This window comes from Hesperophylax consimilis, chromosome 24 (genome assembly GCF_061612785.1).
Source record: "Hesperophylax consimilis isolate HC1 chromosome 24, BYU_Hcon_1.0, whole genome shotgun sequence".
In the NCBI taxonomy this organism is placed as follows: Eukaryota; Metazoa; Arthropoda; class Insecta; order Trichoptera; family Limnephilidae; genus Hesperophylax; species Hesperophylax consimilis.
Genome location: NC_142859.1, coordinates 3954018 through 3979199, shown reverse-complemented (window position 1 = coordinate 3979199; position 25182 = coordinate 3954018). Strand labels below are relative to the sequence as shown.

The 25182-nt window shown below is 32.2% G+C and overlaps 1 protein-coding gene across 1 annotated transcript; it reads right to left on the bottom strand.

Annotated features, from left to right (window-relative positions):
* Positions 1–8062: 8062 nt before the first annotated feature.
* On the bottom strand, positions 8063–17203 carry LOC149411820 (uncharacterized). The gene is made up of 4 exons (XM_089646529.1): positions 17121–17203; positions 15853–15957; positions 10800–10918; positions 8063–8604 (listed from the first exon to the last, which is right to left on the bottom strand). The coding sequence occupies exons 2-4, from the start codon at positions 15866–15868 to the stop codon at positions 8431–8433; spliced, it is 309 nt and encodes a 102-aa protein (XP_089502655.1). The 5' UTR covers positions 15869–15957; positions 17121–17203; the 3' UTR covers positions 8063–8430.
* Positions 17204–25182: the final 7979 nt, after the last annotated feature.

Sequence of the window (25182 nt, the reverse complement as noted above, 5' to 3'; positions counted from 1 at the left end):
ATAGGCATAATTCTTCAACACTGCAAATGCAGGGCATCGGCTCCTAGGGGTTAATATTGGGTTGTTTCAAACTCTTACATTTTTTGAAGACATCGCCATTTTTTTATTTTTTTACATTTTAACAGTTTGTGTTCAATTCAGCAATTCTCGAACCATTTCAGCTTTTGATGAAATTGTCAAACTTAACGGTTATGTATATTGTTTTAGTATGTGTTGATCACAATTTGATTAAAAACTGTAATGGAGCTAGAATCGCAATTTAACGGGGACCATCAATAATAATTATGTCAAAAAATCAACATGGTGCTGATTGTAGATTTGATGGTCTTCAAATGTGACAAGAGTTTTAAACAATATCACCTTAAGCTTAGAGACTTGGAACCATTCATATTTGACGCAACCCAACTCAAACTTTGAACCGCCTTTGTGGCCGCCTTGATAACAATGTTAGTAACAAAATTTTGAAAATCCTAAATTTTTTAATGTTGACTAGTGTAGGCCTGAAGAAAATAATTCCCCTCAGGGCCTATGCCATCTTTGGGAATCTTTTAAGTGGATGGTCTTTTAAGTAAAGGAAGGAGAGTAAGTTCTGGGAAGGTATGAGGAATGGGAAGGAATCTGGAGGTCAGTTTGTCTAGGAGTGACACATCCCTCCCACTGCGGAGCAAGGCATCGGGTCGAGAGAGTTCTGCTGGAGAGGGTAAATGATCTCCCTCAACCCGCTGAGACCTGGAGAAACCTCACCCCATGCACTAAGTCACCAAAAATAGCAAACCTCTTGAGGTGACCTATGACAGAGGTAATGGTTATCCAACAAGTGGTTTTATTGATTGATTGTTGATTTTAGATTTTCATGATAGTGCAAAACAAATAAGTAGGGGACACCCAGGTGATGTTGTTCGAAATGACTTTATCCATGTTTGGTGACCAGTTCTGAAGAGCTAGGTACTTCCCTACCTTCCTCTTCCAAATCCCCCTTCTCTCCCCATATCCTTCCTCTCTCCTTACCCTTTCACCCACACTCTTCCCCATTTTTTTTGTCTAATCCTCACATTACTTTTCCCCTCCCCATACCCTTCCTATACCCAAACCCTTTCTCTCACCATATACCCTTCCCCTACCTAAAATCTTTCCTTCATCATGCCCACCTCATCCCCTTCTCCCCATACCCTTTCCCTCCCCATACCCTTTCACTCACCATACCCTGTCCCTTCTCATACCCTTCCCTTCCCTATACCTTCCCCAACTCAAACCCTCCCCTTCCCCATATACCCGTCCTTTCCTCATACCCATTCCCTCACCATACCCTCCTCCACCTCGAACCCTTCCCTCGTGAAGTCCAAATATTAGTATGTAGGTACTTAATAGAATATTTTTATAGTAGTTTTAGAATACGTCTGTACTAGATATAAAATTTAAATTTTATAGCTAACTAAAATGTGCATAAAAATAAAAGATATTATTCAAGCTTACTTTTGTGGAATTTGAAATATACACTCCTCACGGACGGGTTGTTTCGGAGAATTTGAACAATTCTTCAAATTTCAAAGTTAATTTTCAAGTTCTGTGAAAGATTTTTTCAAGTTCTGATATAATATCAGTTCTGTCAAGCAACTACCCTATAATGATATAATAACAGAACTTCAATAGGACTTTCACAGAACCCGAAAATGAACGTTGAAATTTGATGAATTGTTCAGATTCTTCGAAACAACCCGTCCATTATGTAAAATACTGTATTAGTAATATAATTCAAGAAAAATGTGCCTACTTATTTAAAAGTTCGTTATTAATACATACATATTTTATATATAAATAGATCGATAAAGTATAAATAACATTACAATATTATAAATATCTTGACAATAAATAATACAACTTAATATTTATCATCTGTTTATAAACAGACAACGAATACAAATGTGGTTCGATATGATTTAAGATTTAAAATAAAAAAATGGTGTTATATTTATAGCAAGTGAAAACAGTACATTTAAAATATGTTTAAATAAATAGTTAGTGTACGTGATAAAATATTTATAAATGTTTATGACAGTTTTTCTTGTGACCAGATTTAGTAATTGTTTTTTTTTTATGTGAAATTGTACAAAAGTCCCAACTGCTCCCAACCGTCTGGCGCCAGCCAATTCTGAATGGTGGTCTTACACCAGGGCGATACTGAGAATATATTTCACTCTGAAACGTGCCGCAAATATACTAAGTAATGTTTTAAATGAATAAATTGTGAAGTATTTGAGAGCTTTACCCTTCGACTACGGAGGCCGTCAAAGATATAATAACAATAATGCTGAGTCATTTCCTATTTATAAATTCTTCTCTTCTCACTTTCTTCATCCTTTAAATATTCGCTAAAATGGGGTTGCCATAGTCATACTGGCTCCAGACAGTAAGGAATTTTCAATTCAGCTTATTATTTTAAATTACAAAATTGTTAGTTTTAGTTTTAGAAGAATTACATAAATATAAACAGTGGGTATATCAACTATATTAGTTTTAAAAGAGCTTTCGTTTTAATGGCAGCTTCATTGACGCAATATGACATATCCCTTATACGAGTAGGTATATGTCGATATCTGAAATGATTCTGTTCAATAGCAAGATTCTCTCCCCACTGGCATAACCATTGACCATTGGCATGGTCCAGGAAGCTGGGAGATAGAACAGTCTATGCTGTCGGTGACGGAGATAACCATCGGGAACATAGAAATGAATGATTTCCATGATAGCCGAGTTTTCAAATAAGTCTCAAGAAATGTGTTGCAATGTGTACATATCCCCTCGTAAATAAATTATTATAGGCAACAATTAGTCGCGTGTATCAATACAAATTGAAAATATCTCCCGAGTTATTGCTTATAATAATGTATTATCCTTTGTGCTATGCTTAAAAACCTTGTCTTATAAACATTAGTTTATCATTAAAAAATAATAATATTTGACAAGTCAAAATATTTCACCAACAAATGTAGATATAATATGTCTCGACGCCATCTAGTGGGGAATTTAGCACTAACAAAGCCTTTCCTACAAAAATAAGGTTGGTTGTTTACAGGTAGAAAAAATATAATAAGCAGTAAGTGTTGATTGAAGTACTAGTACATATTGAATTATTTAGCGAGTTGGAAATAAGCCGACGTGGCTCTGTGGTCCAGAGCGTCTGACCGGACATCAGAAGGCGGGGGTTCAATTCCCGTCGGCGGCATTTATTTTTACTCGGGAGATATTTTCAATTTGTATTGATATTACAGGCGACTAATTATTTCTTATAATAATTTATTATTCTTTGTGCTATGCATAAAAACCTTGTCTAATAAACATTTTTATGTTATTTATCATTAAATAATAATACCTTCGTAAATAAATTACCATACCATAACAAATACATGGAAAATAATATCAATTTGATAAAATTTTGCGACAGTTTCGAACGCCGTAAAAATATTTCACTCGCACTTTCCCCCCAATCTGAAAACGGCCTTAGGGAAAATTTGTAAATTTGTTAGTATAGGTTGGAACATATGTTGTGAAAATCAATGAAGAATCAATAAAAAGGGTAGAAAAACGTAGAAATAATGTTTGAATGAAAAATCAGCGTTGGTACTTACACAGTGTTAATATGCAAAACAAATATTTAATGCATTTGATTATGAAAAACACTATACGCACTAATTTGACCAGCATTTTTATATCAGCACTTGTTTACTTTGGGCGTTTAAAAGGTGATTTAGTCCAATTTATTGCAGACTACCTTCGAAAGGAAAGGAATTAGCGATGTACGGTGTTCGATGCACCCGTGCCTTATTGCAGTTGGGAAGATAGGCTCTGAGTCCTGACGAACTAATGATCCTGTGATAGGAGAGGTACGCAAGCGCTTGCAGCTGCGTATTACAGATGTAGACAGGGGCGCAATATTCCATGTGCAAGGCGAGCGGTGCACTCGGGCGGTTAAAATTAGGGGTATCACATTAGGAATACACAAGCCAATAATGTGTATATTATTAGTGGGATTTATATCAACAAGAATGTAGGCAATAGGCAAAAAATCGCTTCACGGAGTCTCAAACGGTCGCTTTTAGCGCAAAAGTGCTATTAAAAAAACATATTTTGTCACACATAATTTTTAGGCAAACAATTGTATTTTTTAGAAGTTGTTTATTTTATGCGTTTTAATTCTTCTCAAACGAAATGATAGGAAAAACCTCAATTAATAAAAATAATATATTTAGGTATTCATAATGTTAACCGGTTGGTAGTAAAGGTTAATCGAAAATAGTGATTTCAAATGAGGCCTCGCCTTATTACAAAGAACACAACGATGGAGTGTTGGCTCAAATTGTTACTGTTGATGAAACTTGGGTTCATCATTATGAACCTGAGTCTAAACAGGACTCTATACAGTGGCACAAGAAAGGCACACCACCACCCAAGAAGTTTTAGGTGTCACAATCGGCTGGGAAAATCGTGGCGATAGTCTTTTGGGACTCAGAAGGAATCCTGTTAATCGATTACAAAGATAAAGGTGTTTCCATAACCGGAGTTTAATCCGCTTCAATTCTAGCGCAATTTAAGGAAGCCATCAAGGAGAAAAGAAGGGGAAAATTGACCAAAGTTGTCCTCCTTCTGCACGACAACACGCCTGTTCACAAGAGCCGTATTGCGATGGCTGCCCTGCAGAAGATGGGCTTCGAAATTTTGACACATCCACCCTACAGTCCTAACCTGGCTCCCAGTGATTATTACCTTTTTCCAAACTTGAAAAAATAACTTCGTGGGAAAAAGTTTTCAAGTGATAAAGACAATTTTTTTTGAGGGTATACATAAGTTAATTGAAAGATCCGAAAAATGTATTAGGGTAGCTGGTAAATATATTGAAAAGGAAAAATAAATATGGATTTTTATTTCCACTCTGAGTAAAAGACGGTGTCCATTTATAATTCACACGAAACATAAAAACTATATTTTATATAATGTACTCGTATATATGATCTGAATGATGAGGATTTTTTAAATCAATAAATTCACACTATGAGTTTTCAACTGAAGCCTATATTATCTTTGGGGATGGTATGATATGCGATGATGATAGATTGATAATGCTTTCGAAGGCTGTAGCGGCTGTCACTCAACAAGAATAGCAGCAGAACTTACATTATTTGTACAATATATAAACAATAATAAAAACTTAAAGACAAGTGTAAACATATGTTTGCATACCTCGTTTTAGGCTGAATAGTTACGGATACAGGCGTATCTTCATAGGAGCAATATGTCGTCCAAATAAATGGTGTCTGGAAACTAGTGGTATAAGCGGGAATTTGCTGATTCTGGATATGGAATTTTTTAGGTAAATTTGGGGAAATCGCTCGCTACGGGATTATTATGTTTTAAAATGCAATGTTTCCGAAAAAAAATCTACCGATTTATAAAATATTTCCCTTTGAACACTTAAAAAATGTTTATTCTTTTTAAAAATAATCTCCGCACATTTTCCGAGATTAAAAAGTAATTACATAAATGAAATTCGCTACATAGAATAAAATCACTGAGTATGCTATAAAAACACATTTGGTTCTGTTATAACATTTATATATAAGTACGATTGATTTCTGGAATAAACCCGATTCCGCAGATAAAAGGCTTGTTTTCAAAGCGCAAATATATGTAAGATGTAATATAAATACAATGCTATTAAGCTATTCAATTCTCTACCTACTGACTTTAGAAATAAACAAACCAAAAATTCCTTTAGTTTATTTATTGTTTTTGTGTTTAATTCGTAGAACTCCATTTAATTTTTTTAATAAATTTAATTTTAGATTAAATTTGATAATATTATTATTAAGTTCTGCAAGTGTTTTAGTTTTTTATTATTGTGACAGCTGTTTCGGCTTACAAGGCCATTTTCAAACTGTGGTTAGTCCACATTGAGACGACGTTTTTATACTATTTCAAATGTAAATTTTGAAGGTGCATACATTGATTTATTACTGGTTACACCGATGACATGATCTATTGTTGGTTAAACCAATCTATGTTTTCCCCTCAGTAAATGGTAATGGGTTCTTAATTATTTACTAATGACTTTATTGCTATGAATTATTTGGGTGCATTATACTGCTTGGGTTTTGTGAAAATACTAAGAAGTGGTGAGTAAATTATTTTCCGTACTTTATTAATTAGTGTTAAATTTGGGTCATTCGTTCGTTTATTGATTTCTAATTGTTCAAGTAAATTTAATCTAATGCCCTTTTTTTCTATATGCAATGGTTTAGGACCCTTGTTGTTAAGTGGGTTATGATTATTCACCAAGAGATGTTCTGCGAATTTTGAGGATGTGTTTTTATTATTATAACATCGTATATGTTCTTGGAATCTAGTTGAGAATGCCCTCCCCGTTTGTCCGATGTAAGTGGCGTTACAATCGGCGTGGTCACATTTTAATTCATATATGCCACTGTTATTGAGTATAGGGATTTTACTTTTAGAGTTTTTAAGGCTTGTTCCTAAATTATTGTTTGTTCGAAAAGCTATATTTAAACCACATTTTTTAATTTCTTTTGCAATTTTTTCAGATATTGGGCCGAGGAATTCGAGACATGCAAATTTTTCTATATTTTTGTTATTTACCGGATATATTAAATTGATTTTATTTTTATATTTCTTATTTTTTATTATTTTTTCAATGTTATTTGCCTCATAGCCGTTATTAATCGCGATCGTTTTTATCGTTTCCTTTTCTTTTACATAAGCTTTATTGTCTAAGGGAATGTTAATGAGTCTATGTACCATTGTCTATGTACCAATTTACTTGAACAATTAGAAATCAATAAACGAACGAATGACCCAAATTTAACACTAATTAATAAAGTACGGAAAATAATTTACTCACCACTTCTTAGTATTTTCACAAAACCCAAGCAGTATAATGCACCCAAATAATTCATAGCAATAAAGTCATTAGTAAATAATTAAGAACCCATTACCATTTACTGAGGGGAAAACATAGATTGGTTTAACCAACAATAGATCATGTCATCGGTGTAACCAGTAATAAATCAATGTATGCACCTTCAAAATTTACATTTGAAATAGTATAAAAACGTCGTCTCAATGTGGACTAACCACAGTTTGAAAATGGCCTTGTAAGCCGAAACAGCTGTCACAATAATAAAAAACTAAAACACTTGCAGAACTTAATAATAATATTATCAAATTTAATCTAAAATTAAATTCCTTTAGTTTACCTACAATAAACATGTATTTCATATCATATTAAAAATTTGTGCCTACTGTGTATATATATGTATACTATGCCTTTTGGTCGAACTGAAATTTTCAATTTCAATTTCTTTAAATTATTCTCGCTTCGTCTTCATCTTCTACATTCATTCTCGAATTATGTAATTTAAAAATAAAATAAAATACTGATTTTCATAATATTGTGTAAAGAAAAACCTTGTTAACAACCACTCTGTAAATTGCCATCTCAACGCAGGCGTTACACACCGAGTGAGATAGGAAATACATCATTATTGTAATTAAATGTAATATTTAAATAAATAAAAATAATTAAAACTTTAAACTCTGGTACGGATTATTATCATTTTTGCTGAATTCTGTCTCTGTACAAATAACAAGAAAACTACTTTCAGCATTTACCTATTTACCGAATAACTCCCCTTTTGTCAATATTTTGCTTAATTTGTGTATGTCAATACCTTCTTAGCAGGCCCGGAGTCAAAAGGCACCAGAGTCATATGTGTTTATCAATACCCTCTAAGCAGGCCCGGAGTCAAAAGGCGCCTGAGTCAACTTTCAACATTAGTAATAACACATTCCTTCAGCTACTTTCCATGTTGACGAGCTTTCGTTTAAATTGTTTTAATGGCTTATTTATAATACATGTGTATTGTTTAATAAAAAACCTTTTTATTTTTGCGCAATAGATTTTAATTCATCATTTATCACACTTAAACCTAATTTTCTTACAATCCGTAATACACGTCATATGATGCATGCTATTAGTTTTCATTTTATAGATTGTTTGAAAGTCAATCGTATTATACAGGAGAGTCCATTATATTGTAGTGAAATAAAATTTAAAAAATACAATACGTAGGTAATATAAAATTTTCCTAAAATAATGTTTCTGGCTGTCTGCTTGTACAAAATATTTCTGACTGACTGCTTGTATAAAATATTTCTGACTGACTGCTTGTACCAAATATTTCTGGCTTTATAGGAAGGTTTTCCTTGATTTTCACTAAGCTGTATAACATGATTGTTTATTTGTCGGCATGTGAAATTCTGTTTCTGTATCCCTGTCCCTTTGTGTTTGTTTTACTAGTTTGTTTGTTTGTTTGTGTGTTTATTTATTTGGCTAGTTTGCATGTTTGTTTGTTTGATTTCTTAATTTTCCCTGTTAATCAGGTTGTCCTGCATATCTGGCACGGAGTTATAGCGAAGATCATTCACTTCCACGTACATGGGAAGCTTTAGTTCGGGACAGGCCTTGGTCCAGTACGGTATCATCTGAGCGTTTGTGTCGATACATTCGTTGGCGCATTCAAGGAGGGTCAATTTCTAGAAAGAAAAAAAAGTTTTTATCGTAGGTACTGTTGAAAAGCTGGTATTGGTGGTTTAGGATAAAAATGAAGTACGACAAAGTTAGCCTATTGTCTATTGAGCGAATTGGACTTCAATATGTTGCCGATCATAGGGAAAACGTTGAAACTCCTGCAAATTTATACCCAGAATGTATCAACATTGTGAATAAAATCCTTATAGATATAAGATTCTGGAATAAGACAGTGAAAGACAAGGAGACTGGTTATATTATGACATAGGTATAGTGTTTTTCAGTAGGTGTGGTGATAAAAATAGCAATCGTTACCAAGTATCCAATCTTCAAATCCTTGAAGTTCGGTAGTTTAATAATAATTCTATGGGTAGAGTTTACCGGTTGTAATGCATGCTACACATTGACTAATTACTACTAGACACTGCCTATTCACCTAGAAATAAACCTAAACCAATTTTGATTTGGTTCACGTGCACGTTTATGAACAGGCCCGCGGAATTCGATGGAGAGTTGTATTGTGAAATTACTCCTAAGTGAGGTTATTTTTAAAATGAAATTAACTAGACAGGGCAAATCTAGTATAATACATCAACGATGATACAGGAATTTATTACACTTCAGGAAGAAAATAATAGAAGTACTAAGACCAGAAAGCACAACAGTCATACTCTTTTATGACGTTTACACTATCATGCATTCTCATTCATACTTCGTTTGTCTCTTTCATAGATTTGGATCTGAGATTTGAACATTACAGTTTCCTTACAGTGGGCGACCTGTAGATTGTGTGCTTAATTCTTTCTAACAGCAAAGATTATGAATTCGATGGCAGTGAGAAGATATAACATAATAAAATATCACCATCGATAAAAGCTTTTTCTCATCGTTTGTATGTAAACCGAGAAAATACGTATTGCCAATTTATTAAGAATCTCTTTAAAAAAAAAATTGGTAATCCGACTAAAAACGGGATTGAAAGCCTTTATTGAATAAATGATCATTCGTTAAAGGCCTGCAATCCCGTTTGTAACCAGATAATTTGAAGAGATTCTTACTCTAGAAATACTCATTTTTCTCCGTGTAACTACATATTTTTTAATGTCTCTAAATTCTAGTATCTTTGAGTATTTGGCCGCCAATTGGATGTAAAAAAAGTCCGATACTGACATGACTTTGTATCTTTTGAGAGAAATCTAATGAAAATATGTTCATAAAAATCTTCATTTGGCTTCGTGCAGCAAATATGTTAAATATTAAGAATATCCTCATCATTACGCACAAATTATAAAAAAAAACTGCGTGACATTTTAATTAATACGAGGAACAACTTTCGGTCTTGTTTACTTTGCTGTCATATTAATATCTACATGACATAAAATTATAAATTTTTATTTGAGTTTTAACTAAGATCCTATTTTTATTTATTTTAGTTTATTTTAGTTTTTTATTTAAGGAGAAAACACAGATACAGACAGTAATCAAAAGATAATTTTGTAAAACAATAACTTGAGAATTCGCCTGCATCCTAACTATTTCTCATAGATTGACTGGTAGATAACAATTTTAAATATTTTTTACAGGTAAATAAGGAAAAGTTATAAAAAAAAATTATTTGTGTGTAGATAATGCTCAATGTCAAATAAAAGTGCACAAATATTTTTTATACAAGTTTAGATATAAATCATAAAAAAATACTTAAAGAGAAAGATGAATGAAGTAATTACACATTTTCATTTCTTTTTATAGGAAAACAGACTTCAATTTCCAACCAAAAGTACCATAATATGTATAAAAAAATATGTCGGAATCCTTCAGGTTTTGGTTTTTATTATTCAATTCGCACATTCTTCAGATTGGATTCCTGACACCAGCATTTGTGCGCGTCCGGCTAACATGGAATAAGTCGTTAAGCCTCGTCGTTCTGGGTGGTATTTTAAATTTTTTTTGATTGAGTAATCCAGGACAGCCGATAAATTTATAACAGATTTTGTACAAGAACATTAGGTCAAGGTAAGTTTGCCGGTTAGTAAGAGTGGAGACGTTATATTTCGAGAGCATATTTGTGTATCCCCGTTTAGGTGCTTATTTTGTAAAGTGAGTACTTATGATGGGTTTAATTAAAAAAGGATTAAAAAAATCCATATATTTTTTAAATAATTACTGCGTACCTATTGGATTGGTTGTCATTAAATCTTACCTGGAAGCAGTAATCGCAGGTGAAAATGCAGGTGTCGACGGAATTCATTGGAGAAGGTATGACCTTTCCCTGAGCAGAACAGAGCAAGCTCATCGTTCCCAGTATCACTGCTAAACGAACTGGAACAGATAAGTGGAATATTATTTCAAATTATCGTTATCAAAGTTAATTAGATTTTGGGTTGTATTTTGTAAAATACATTTTTGCAAAAGTAATAACGTGTCCTCTGGGGCACATGTCATTTAATTAAGCCCCCACATTCTGAATTTCTTTTGATTTATAACATAAATGTGTTTATTTTTTTATAATTTTTTTTAATGATTAATGTTTATAAGAAAAGGTGTTATGCATAGCATAAAGGATAACAAATAATTAGTCGCTCGTTTCAAATCCCGTTAGCCGCATTTATTTTTACTCGAGAGATATTTTCCATTTGTATTGATATTTCAGGCGACTAATTTTTTTTTTTTTTTTTTTAAGAAAGACAAACATTCCCGGGTCACGAATAACCCAACAATGTTTGAAAATCTCCTACTACCACCACAGAAAGCCGAAAATGTTGCTTGTGTTGTGATGGAGGACTTAGCCAGCCGAGGAATCAAACACGCGACGCTCGGGTGAGACCCAAGCGCTATGCCCACTCAACCACTGACCGGTCGTATATATAATTATATATATACATATATATCTCTTTAATACGTTAAGTTTTTAAGTTCTTAAAAATACATATGTAATTTTTTAAGATAAAACATATACATTTGTAAATCCGAAACGGTAATTATATGAAATTCCCTCGATAGAAAAAAATTGCAAAGTAATCTTCGAAAATTATTAAAAAAACGTTTTGTTCTGTTATTTAAAAAATTCACATTGTATCGTTAAATGTAACTTAATCATTTGTCGAGAGATTTTTGCTCTATTTCAAACAAGTTGTGTTATATTCTATATTTTCACCGCGCAACCATTCAAGCGGATTCGTTCTTTCAAGCCAATTGCATTTTCATACGTCTATGGGCTCTAGCCCAGAGGTGGCCATCGTAGCAAAAACAATAATCTCGGTGTTGGTAACTTCTTCTATGAATGCGTTCTATTTTGAAAATGTGCTAAACCAAAGCACTAGCTACTGTTTGACAGGTTGATTATTAGGGAAAAACAGAAATATAAATGCGATATTTTGAAGCAGGGTCAATTTGAATTTGTCTCGCAGCCGTTTGTCATTTATAGACTTTGACGTTTCACCGTTGCCGAATGTCAGCACATCTTGACAACAATGGCGAAATTCATACAGCCTGTATTTTGAACAGAATAAGTAAAAACTGTTAAGTTAGCTTCAATTTACGTAACAACAGATTCCCAAAAGAAAATCTTCCGTTACGTGATGGTAGATGTATAGTTAGAAGTTAGAATGTGGCAAAAATCAGGCAATCAAAGTAGATTAAAAAACACTGATTTCGAAAATACTCCTGGCAACCTGATTTATTTAAAGATGACGCATGATGGCTTCATTATCCAACTTAAATTCAATTAATTTCAAAGGCATATTTCTTGTTTGTATTGTTTTAGAAGGTGCACAGTAAACCTAGAGTCTTTTCGAGACTAAAAATCTTTGTCTTTTGCCGTCAAAGAAAAATGTGTATTTGCGAGTAGTAGATATTGAAAAGTTTAATCTGCTGAATTCCATTTTAATTTTATAATGAAATTATTATTCAATATTAAAAAAAATGTTTCTAAAGAAGTTCGCCTCCTGAAGGAATTAACAATTACACTGAGAACTTGTTCATAAATAAAAATTATTTTTGTAATTGAATAACAATGTTATTGAGTTTATAAAATAAAAAAATATAAATTATAATTTATATGCCTAAAGTGACCGCTCCAACTGATGTGACTGAACAATATTTTAACCTTAGCAAGAGCCACAGCAAAAATCTTCCTCAAATAACATTTAATATTTATTTATTAATTTAAACGCCCCAATGGGTTTTTACATTATTAACTGCATAATGCAGTGCTAACAGACGGTTTTTATTTTTAAAACAACAACAAATAATAACAATATATAAATCTTAAAAAGTTATATAAAGTCATGAAAAGTGATGAAACAAAAACTTTATTAACTGGGTTAAAAGTAGGTTAGGTTAGGTTAAAAATTATTTTTTTTCATCGTTTTTAATGACTTTATATCACTTTTTAAATGTTTATTGAATAGTCACTGTGTTGAGTTAGCATGGAACCCGTTTGTACATGCATACAGGTAAATATGTGATGCATCGTTTGCGATGCACTCGTAGGAAAGTATAGAGAAAAGATTTTAAAAAAATACAAGAAATGATAAAAGTTAATAACGAGCAAATAGGTCTGAAATTAGTTGTCTTTTGAAAATCACGTAATTACTAACATCAAACAGTGACCGGATAAATCATCAAAATGATAATTCATCACATCTTTAAAAAGTTATATAAAGTTATGGAAAGTGATGAAGCGAAAACTCTATTAACTGGGTTAAGTAGTTTAGGTTAGGATAGATTTTAATTTTTTTTTCATCGTTTCTAATGACTTTATATCACTTTTTAAAAGTGTGTTGAATTGTCACTGTGTTGAGTTATCATGGAACCCATCAAACATATCAATAGCGTTTGTTTGCGCGGTGATGAATTCTTGAAATTGGTGAATAAATAGAGTAATTAGTATTGAGGTTATTGTTACATCTAAAAGTGTTTTGCTTCAAGTTAGTCTGACAGGTAAATTCATTTAAATGAATGCTAATAATTCAGGTCTATCGATTAGAGATTTAATTTTGAATAGAAATAATATGTTAAAATTCTTCTGTCTGTTAATAAGTTATTATAAATTCGCTGGAAATATTCATTTAAAATTGACATACTGAAAGAATGAAGGTTAATTTTTAATATTATTGAGGTGTGTATATCCTTCTTGTAACTATATTCCGTGGATTGATCCATTAATGTGGCATTTTGATTTTTCGGTTCAACGAAACAACTTCTTCCACTTTCTGGCAAGATATCGGTATTAATTTAGCACTGAAGTCGCATACAATCTGATTTAATTGAGAAAATATTAGATAATAATTATAAATTGATAATAGATTCTCGCTTGTACCTACATTGCGTACAGTTGGCAATACATTCGCAGAAATTTAATATGTTTTCAAATGCAGTTGAAAGAAGGCTATAATAACATACCTCATTAATAATAATAATGAATGTTAGTATAAATTATTCTGCTTGGGCAAGGCGATGCCATACGTAGTAATGCAAAATCATGTGTTTTTGGTTTGAAAATTTGGTCGCCTAGAAATTTTTCAGATGCTTCAATTAAATACTGCGAGTAAAATACATCTTGGCCTTTGAAATAATCGAGTATTTTTTAGATAAGTCTTTTTATAAGCCCAGAAAAAAATAATGTATTAGGCCTTTGAAAACTGCTTTAAAGATCAAAATCTCCTACTTACGAACCAATTTTCGGTTATAATTTTATTGTATAGTGTGGCAAATTAAATTATTTATAAAATGATTGGAAAAATTAAATATTTATTCCTGAACATGCACAAAATAAAATAAAATGCACTTTTTGGCCATGTTTTTTTCTTGCATAAATCAAAACAGGCGGATGGTGTTAAGCGGGAATTTAAACCTTATCGCCATCTACGTAAGGGTTGTTATTGATAGCGGATCAATTAAAAATATTACACGACGTAGTGCATAGGAAATTTTACTTTATGATTACTGTTCAAATTATTTATTTTTTCCCATCATAGGTTTGTAAAAGCCAGTATGGGCTTTATAAATGAATAAAAAAAGAACGTTTGTTAGAAATACGAGTAATTATTGTTTTTTGCTTTTTTTTAAATTAAGCCCACACAGCTATGAGGAAAATAATTTCCTTCAGGGCCTATGTCATCTTTTGGGATGCTGTATTGAGGGTCTTTTTTAAGGAACGGAAGGAGGGGAAGTTTTGGGTGTGTCCAGGAGTGACGGACATACGAATACATCCCTCCGATGGGTCGAGAGACCAGTCGGAGAGTTCAAAGGGTCTCACCTCACCCGATGAACCCGGGCACTCCTGCTAAATCAACAAACGCAGCGAACCACTCGGGGTGACCTATGGAAATCCATGTAATACGAGAAGGGAAATGTGTGCAATATTCATTCCCTAGTAATGAGATAATATATTTTTATTTGTAGAAATTTCAGCATTGTATATTTACCTGCATATTAATATTTGTATTACACCTAATTAATTATCATGTTCTATGATTTTTAATGAACAATTGAAAATATGAATTTTCAGAGTGGTTCTGATTTGTTAATTTATGTATGGCACTTGTTACATAGGAATTGCATGGTGCACATTTCCGCGCTGATTTAAAATAATAATAATTGCTTGCTTATATTAAAATACAGGGTTTTCCAATAAGAGGTGTTATTTTGATATTAAATTGCAAAAGATCAATGGTTTCGTTGTTTGTGCGGCACGTAGCGCCGACTTGTTGAAAGTAGTTGTTGTCCAGATCAATACCATCTAATTTCGGCCATGAAAAATTATTAATCATTTCTCGATAGCGCAATCCATTCACCGTAACTGTTGCTCCAGCCTCATTTTCGAAAAAATATGGTCCAATGACTCCGCCGGACCATAAACCGCACCAAAAAGTCACACATTGAAGATAGAGAGGCTTTTCAATAATAACTCTTGGGTTTTCCGAGCCCCCGATGCGACAATTTTGTTTTTGACGAAGCCACCGAGGTGGAAATGGGCCTCATGACTCAAGATGATTTGCATTTGATTCACGCAAGTGAATTTTAATAATTTCAATGCGTTGTTGAAGCGTGTATCGTTCCATTTTTATTGATGGCGTAGTTTTTACTTGTCAAATGTCAAAAAATAAAAGCTTCGAAAGTAACATCTACCGAAATAGCGGGCTATTCAAAATAACACCTCTTATTGGAAAATCCTGTATAATAACTACCTTTCTCCGTGCAAAAATCATAATTACAAAACCACTTTCATAAAACATTATGTAAATACACACCTGATTTGTGATCCATGTTTTATTTATTTTAATTCTCACTGCTTCATTAATATATTCGTACGAATTATTTTATTTCCAATTAGTTATGATAGATTAATCACTTTCCTAAAAATGACACATAATATATTTTAATAATCATTTTGTCGGATTTTTAAAACTGTACCAAAAATGATTAATTCGGTAGGTTGGAGTGTAAATATTTCGCAACACATTTGCAGCTATTCACTTTCTATTATTCGAAAGGGAAATGAAAAGGACAGTCTTTAGAAAACTGGTTAAATATATATTTTCAATGTAACACTTGTTATTTTTGAATAATTGTTTATGTAAATTGTACTGTAATAAAATCCAGATGTCTTTTTTCATAGAGTCCCAAACAGAATGGACCCAAAGATATCACTCATTTTAGGGATACTGGCTTAAGTAAGTATGTAGGGAGATTGTGAAGAGAAAGGGTTGCAAGTACCTGGCTATTTGAATGGAAAATGTGCGTGGAGAAAAACTAGTAGTGTTAATTTATTAAAAATCTCTTCAAAAACCGGATTTCAGGACGTTTCCTGATAAAATTCACAGTAAATCAAAACACGTGTTCATTCACTTGCATTTGCCTTGATAATATTGAAAGAATAAATGCAAAAATTTTAGTTTTTTTTTGGACACGTATTCCAACATCGTGACAATATATTCGTATTTTACTGACAGTTTATTAGGAAAACTATCAGTTCATTCGTTAAGGGCCAGCAATCCAGTTTATTATTATTAGGATTACGATTACGAATAATTTGAAGAGGTTTTAAATACATTAGCAATATTCTATTATTGTGTGGCTATTTCAATTTAAACTGACATTTCTATATTAAGTGGTTAACTATACGGAGGGTATTAAACTATATTCATATATCATAACTAAAATAAACATAAAAAATTCTGTTTTCACTCTCTGGATTTTGAATTCGCGATCTCTCGGCCAAAATAAAAAAATTGTTTTAGTTTTAAACGAAAAAAAAATATTTTAAGTAGTACGTGTATTGTCGTTAACGGACAGTCAAACGTATCAACAGCACAGAACGAAAAACACTGATTTATAAATATTTTCACGAGGAACGGGAAGACCTTGCGACTTACAGTCAAATTAGCCGAACCAAAGACCGGTAAACATAATTTCATTGATGCTTCATTGGATTAAATATTGAATATCCCCAAAAACCGACATTTTGTTTTCTTATTACCTATTTGCAATTAGATATTAAATAACACAATAACCTAACCAAATAATGACTTGTTATCTGATGTAATTACTGAAATGTTTTCAAGTATTTTCTTTATCCACTTGTTTCTCAACCAAACACCGAATGCTTAATACTGGAGTAAATTTTGCCATTTCCCTTTTATAGGAGAGGGTGATAAAATCGTTATCGATGGAAATACATGAATACTGACACAGATACAGTTTCCCATCAACTTTATACGCCTACATTTAATAATATTCTCCATGTGTTGGAGTTTATCTTGCATGTATGAAAAATCAACCTGATTGGTTGAAACAGTAAAGGGTGTATCAATTTTAAAATTAAACATTTTTTAATGTTTTTATTTAGTTATAAAAAAAAAATATTTTTATATCTAGTATAAACCTAACAAATTATTAAAAGCATTAATTACTCGCCTGAAATATTCATATAAATTGAAAAAATCTTCCGAGTGAAAATAAATGCCGCCGACGGGAATTGAATCCGCACCTTCTGATGTCCAGTCAGGTGCTCTGCATTGATGCTTCATTGGGTGCTCTGGATCACTGAGCTACGTTGGCTTATTCCCAAACCGCCAAATAATTCAATATGTACTAGTACTTCAAACAACAATTACTGCTTATTATATTTTTTCACCTGTAAACAACCAAATTTATTTTGTAGGAAAGGCTTTGTTAGTGCTCAATTTCCCACTAGATGGCGTCGAGATATATTTACATTTTTTTGTGAAATATTTTCACTTGTCAAATATTATAATTTTTTTTAAATAAACTAATGTTTTACTCGGGAGATATTTTCAATTTGTGTGGATATTTCAGGCGACTAATTATTGCTTATAATAATTTAACTATAAACCTTTTAAGAACTTATTTTTATGACGTTGAGGACAATTTACAATACATCTAAAACTTATGATTTATAGTATTTAAGCAAAACCCACGAAAAGCAGCAAGGCTTTTAGCTTCTTTAACATATGTCGGTAGTTCATTAAAATCTGAAATCCTTTAAAATAGAGATTATTTTGGGTTCCCGACAAATTTGTTTTTGGAAGTCTAAAATCTCCACAGTTTCTCGTGAGGTAGCCATGAATTGCGAATATTATTATTTTTTATTTAAAAACTTACGTTTATAAGACAAGGTTTTTATGCAAAGCATAAAGGATAACAAATAATTATAAGCAATAATTAGTCATCCGAAATACTAATACAAATTGAAAATATCTCCTTGGAAATACCTGACCGGACATCAGAAGGTGTGGGTTCAATTCCCGTCGGCGGAATTTAATTTACTCGGGAGATTTTTTCAATTTGTATGGATATTTCAGGCGAGTAATTAATGCTTATAATATTTTTTTTTAGGTTTATAGTAGATATAAAAATATATTTTTTAATAACTAAATAAAAACATAAAAAAATAATCTCCTTGGAGATATTTTCAATTTGTATTAGTATTTCGGATGACTAATTATTGCTTATAATTATTTGTTATCCTTTATGCTTTGCATAAAAACCTTGTCTTATAAACGTAAGTTTATCAATAAAAAATAATAATATTTGACAAGTCAAAAATATTTCACCAACAAATGAAGATATCATTTGTCTCGACGCCATCTAGTGAGAAATTTAGCACTAACAAAGCTTTTCCTACAAAAATAAAGTTGGTTGTTTTCAGGTGAAAAAAAATAGGTATATATATATCTACATTTATATATATATTTATATATTATTGCTTAAAATTATTTGCTATGTATTGCGAAATTAAAATCCACATTCTTAAACATGTATTTCGGGAGCAACTTATTTTTTAACTTAAATATAAATATTAGGGTATTGTAAATTATTCGCTGTCTCACACTTAACATTCCTAGTATCTTCTGCATAATAATTATTTTTTACCTTCTACAATTCAATACTGCTCGAATGCCTGTATTTTGAATTATTTGCAATTTCTTTATCTGTGTTTGATTGCACAAGAAAAGGACACTAGAGCAGTAAAACTATACTAATAAAACATTTATGTTTCATAAGTATAGTTTTGTTCAATTCGTAGAACTACATTACAATATATCAAATTTAATAATGTTATAATTAAGTTCTGTAAATATCTTATTTTTATGTGAAAACTTGAATTTTTTATTGACGGTTTTTATTATTGTCACAACTGTTACTATAATATAACTGAAATACTTGCAGAATTTAATAACAACATTGTTAAATCATGCAGGAAAATTAACGTGAAAGTTGTAAGTTCTAATTGATAATATTAAGAATATTTGCATTTGCAAAATCGCCTCTAGGGCGCTGTACAAATATGCAATATATTTTTACATTTATTTAAATGTTTATTAGTGCTCCGTCTTTTTACTAACTATAAAATAGACTAGGGCCAGAAAATTTTTTGAGTATTGGTGGATTTTCATAAATTCACAGATTTCGGAAGATTTGTCTATGAATATTGGTAGATTTTTGACGAAACCGGTAGATCTACCACATTCCGATAAGAATCTTTTTAATCAAACAGTTGAACGGTTACTCGATTGGTCAATTCTTAGACTATAGCTGTCTCACTCTAACCCTCTCTCTTGTTTAATGTCTTGTATTGTTTAATATAAATTATTTTACCACAGATTAATCGTTCATTCACAGTACCTACAAGCTTTCTTATATTAACACTAGCTGTACCCCGCCATGCGTTGCTGTAGTTCAGTTTTTACATCCAACAGATTGCCTTGTTTTTTAAAAAATATATATATTTGCCGGTCACAGGTGATATCCATATAATATAGGTATATAAAAACTCACGTTATTATATTCGAATGCAACGCAGTGTCAAAATTTCAAAGCAATCGCTGAAGAACGAGATTTCAGAATTAAGATTTTGAACAAATGAACATTAACATTTTTGTTCATGTAGATTCTTAACACTTATTACTTTCCTCTTGTCATGTTGTACTAGAACACCTGTTCTGCCATGTGGTATCTTGAACAAGTCGTTGTAACGAATACGACTGAAGTATTCAGACACATAATATTATTAGTTCAGAATATCCCTTACAATTGAGTGATGGATTTGACGAATAAATTGTGACATTTGAAGAATGGAGATTAAGGAAGGGTCGTTTCAAAGAATTTGAACAATTCATTAAATTTCAAAGTTAATTTTCAGGTTCTGTAAAAGTCCTATTCAAGTTCTGATATTATATCATTATAGGCTAGTTGCTCGACAGAACTGAAATAATAACAGGACTTGAAAATTAACTTTTAATTTTGAATAATTTTTCAAATTTTCCCCAAACAATCTGTTCTTAGTGAGAAAATAAAGATCCTAAAAAAATGATCAGACGCGATTTTCGAAAAGCCGATAGCCGTTACTGTAACGTGTTATTTAAGGCGATGCACTAAGTCGTGTAATATTTTTAATTGAGCCGCTATCAATAACAACCCTTACGTAGATGGCGATAAGGTTTAAATTCCCGCTTAACACCATCCGCCTGTTTTGATTCATGCAAGAAAAAAACACGGCCAAAAAGTGCCTTTTATTTTATTTTGTGGATGTTCAGTCATGAATATTTTTTTTTTTTCGATAATTTTATAAATTACTTCATTTGCCACATTATACAATAAAATCATAACCGAAAATGAGCTCGTAAGTAGGAGATTTTGTACTTTAAAGCACTTTACATTATTTTTTTCTGGGCTTATAAAAAGATATATCTAAAAAATACTCTATTGTTTTAAAGGCCAAGATGTATTCTACTCGCAGTATTTAATTAAAGCATCTGAAACATTTCTAGGCGACCAAATTTTCAAACCAAAAACACATGATTTTGAATTATTACGTATGGCATCGCTTTAATTGGTTAGATTATTATTTCATTTCTATTTTGTTTACGCAACGTTCGACGTCATCAGAAGTATAAACCCATATTTACTTTTAGTATTTTGCCCAAATGAGGGAATTCAATTTGCTCATTCAAAGGATTAACTAATTAGGTTGATTGATACGTGTCAATTTAGATTACGTTTTTTCCTTTTTTATTTGTATACAGACACACGCCATTATACGAATAAATACGCTTAATTAATTTTGCCCAAATGGTGGAATTCTGATATACCATTATTTCATTTGGTATAATAAATTATGTTATTTTAATAATTTTGTATATTTTTTATTATATTTGTAACGCGGATGTCATTAAGGCGATGCACTACGTCGTGTAATATTTTAAATTGAGCCGCTATCAATAACAACCCTTGCGTAGATGGCGATAAGGTTTAAATTCCCGCTTAACACCATCCTACTGTTTTGATTTATGCAAGAAAAAAACATGGCCAGAAAGTGCCTTTTATTTTATTTTGTGGATGTTCAGGCATAAATATTATTTTTTTTTGATCATTTTATAAATAACTTAATTTTCCACATTATAGAATAAAATCATAATCGAAAATGGGTTCGTAAGTAGGAGATTTTGAACTTTAAACAGTTTTCATAGGCCTTTACATTATTTTTTTCTGACCTTATAAAAAAACTTATCTACAAAATACTCGATTATTTCAAAGGCTAAGATGTATTCTACTAGCAGTATTTAATTAAAGCATCTGAAACATTTCTAGGCGACCAAATTTTCAAACCAAAAACACATGATTTTGAATTACTACGTATGGCATCTAGTCTAGTGTTGGGCAGGAAGCCATTTCAGAATGTGTTTGTATGGGGTACTCAAATACTGAAATGAGGTGTTGAGGTGTCGCACCTCAATGAGGTTGGATGTGAGGTGAGAAGTATGAGGCGCGAGGCGTGAGAGAACTACAAAAGGAGCTAAAATCTTATACAGCCGAAGCATATTTTACCCAGAATACGATTCTAATTCAAAAATCATCACCTCACCACCTCAAAACATATGTAGAAATAAAACAAAAACAAAAAATTCGTACAAAAAGAGTGGGGATAAATATATTTGTTTTTGTTTGGGACATTTGTAGTGAATCTCGTATGAGGTATACGCATCGACCAAATATGACACGGGTACACAACACTAATTCACGTTTCGTGACTGTTGTATGAATGTGAAGTGGGTTGAAGTTCATTAGTTTCGTGACTTGCATGAATGTGAACTGTGACCTTCGGTTGAAGTTCATTGGGTTTCGTGACATTTGGATGAATGTGAACTGTGAACTTGGGTTGAAGTTCATTAAGTTTCATTACTTTTGGATGTATGTGAACTGTGAACTTGGGTTGAAGTTCATTAATTTTCGTTATTTTTGCACGAATGTGAACTTTACTGTAAACGTGGGTTGAAGTTCATTAAATTGGTTTTTTACTATCTTTGTTTATTATATAATTAATCGTTTTGGGAAAATTGTACTTTTTTGTTAGACCGTGCTTAGCGTATTATGTTCACGTGATTTAATATGTGTTGTTTGCATCTAATTATTTAATCAATAATTACACAAATACAGCCCTAGCTTTTGTAGGAGAAACATCTTAATTATCTTTAAGTTCCAACTAAATTTTTCAACTTGAAATAGACTTAGTTACTTAAGATAGATAAGTTAATATATATATTTTATGCATGTTTTTTTTGTTACAATACTGTATTACTAAAACAGGATCTCAATTTTTTTGTTATCTACTCATGTTTCTTATACTAAAAGGATCATATGTAAAATTCTAAAGGCCTTAATTATATATAAATAAATTTCCTTATTTTACAACTTAAAATTACTTAAAAATGTAAGCTGTGCTGCGAAAATCTCTTTGCCAAAGCAGCAAAAATATTGGAAAGGTAAGCTACGGTATAAACTTCATGACGCCAGAGCTCATTATTCGGGACATTTTAATGTTTCCGATTAGCACAAAGAAAAAAGCTTCAATTTATCCAGAACACCAACTTATAATTTGAACGAAATTCATGTTGTGAAGTGATATGAACCATCATTAGAGGCTGTACTGGTTGCATTTTCCCCGTGAATTGACGCCAGAGCTCAAATATCTGTTTTCTTCCTCATAGCAATCAGATTTTCCGCTTCGTATAAACTGATATTATGATCTGGAATACTAAAATGATTGAATAAAGTCTATGTTTCCAATTAAGTCGCGATGCAAAGTGAAATCTGAGCCATCATTAGAGGCTTTACCTAAATCCACAGCCTTCCGATTACATTTCCGCGAATGAGGTTGGTTAAGGCTTTCGCGTGGGAGTCCCCAATTTCGGCAGATTGACGGCCCGCCGGGGCATACTGTGTCACGTTTTATACACTGAGAAGTGGCGGAGATCAAGTACTGGTTTAATTAAATGCTCCGCCCTTGAAGTCCCGCTGGATGTCCAAAAAAGCAATCACAATTGTACCTAGGGCAGACTAATATGGGACGGAATGCTTTTGAAAAACAAAATGAGAGTGATTTTTCGACAGTGGAAGTTGGTGGATTATATACAATTTTTTATTTATTTATTTTTTCATGTTCTCCATAAAATGGTAATACACCAATATATCATGGAGAAGATTACAAATTAAAAAAATTACCGAGGCAGTTTTACTATTTTGTGACATGTGTTAAAAGATAGTTACTGAATTGTCTGTAGGTGACATTGAAAATGTCGATGGCTAATGCAGAATCGTTAAGCAGTTTAGTCGCTCTGTTTATTGGCGCGTTCTGATAGGCAGAAGTCCTCGCTTTCGGAGCACATAAGAGTGCATGGGATCTCCCTCGAGTATAATTGTTACGGACATAAAAGTTAACCTCTTTCAACATAGGCGGATTGAGTATTGTACCAGAGATTAACTTAAAAAAGTGTTTGCCTAAAAATATTTTTCTGCGGGCTTCTAATGTATTGAAATTGAGCATTCCTGTTAAGAACAAGGATGACCTTTGTGACCTTTATGGCGTAGTGGAATGCACATTTGAATTTGGCCGGAAGGTTATTCATTCTGAAATTAATGATCTTTACCCAAAGATTGAAGCTAAAATGAAATCTAGGCGTTAGAAAAAATCATGTAATTTTTTTATTGGTACCTTACTGTTCGGGCATAGCCGATTATTATTTTAACGATTTTAGTTTAATCTCTAGCTATCTACCACACATGTCCGATTCTTTTGTCACGGAGAAGAAGAGTAACTGGACAGTATCTTTTCTACTGCGCAACAAATTACAAGTCACAAGTTCAAATCCGCGTCGCGTACAGAGTGAAGCAAATTGCAAATTGCCGTGGGGTTTTTGTGTGCAAAGTTAAAAAGAGGATACCATCAGAAGGTAGGCCTTTTCGATTATCTGGTGGAATTCTCACTGCAGTACCATTTCTTTTCCTTTTTAAATCCTTCCATTCATTTCGTCATCAAGAACTAAACTCGTGGGCCTGGATTGCAATTCCAAGAGCTAGCGAAACACCTATCATAAAAATAGCTTTATTCCTTGTAACGCTAGACATCAAAACCTGAAGGATTCAGAAACATTATTTGATGCAAGCAGTACTTTTGGTAAAAAATTGAATGTTATTTTCCTTTAACAAAAATAATATGTGCTTACTTTGTTTACACATTGTGTATGTTTTCTCATTTCTATCTTGGTATATTTATTTTATTTATATTTTGGATTTCATTATTTTCCCTTTATAATTTACATTAGATATATATTTGTAATTTTTTTAAGACAGAAACGGCGTGAATATCTGACAGTCTTCGTGGTCAAGATGTAAAGCTATCGACTAGTATTCCGAAGGTCGTAGATTCAATCCCAGCGTGCACAAGAAAAGTGAAAATATTTGTGGCACGTTCCAGAGTGGAAAATACTCTCAGTATCTCACTTGTGTAAGACCATGATTCGGAATGGAAACGTTGTTTAAAATAGTTTTAGCCGTAATTGGTGACCAGATCTGAGAAGCCAGGTCCCCGACCCTCCTCTTCCCTATAGCATCTTGCTCCCAACCACTTTCAGCCTTAAAAAATACCCCAATTGGGGATGACATAGTCTCACTGGCTCCAGATGGTTGTTGGGACTTTTGTGCGAATTTACGTAAAAAATGAAAATAACTTTATCGCAACGTGTGTACGCGCTAGGTTGAGTTTTGACACTTTGCATGTT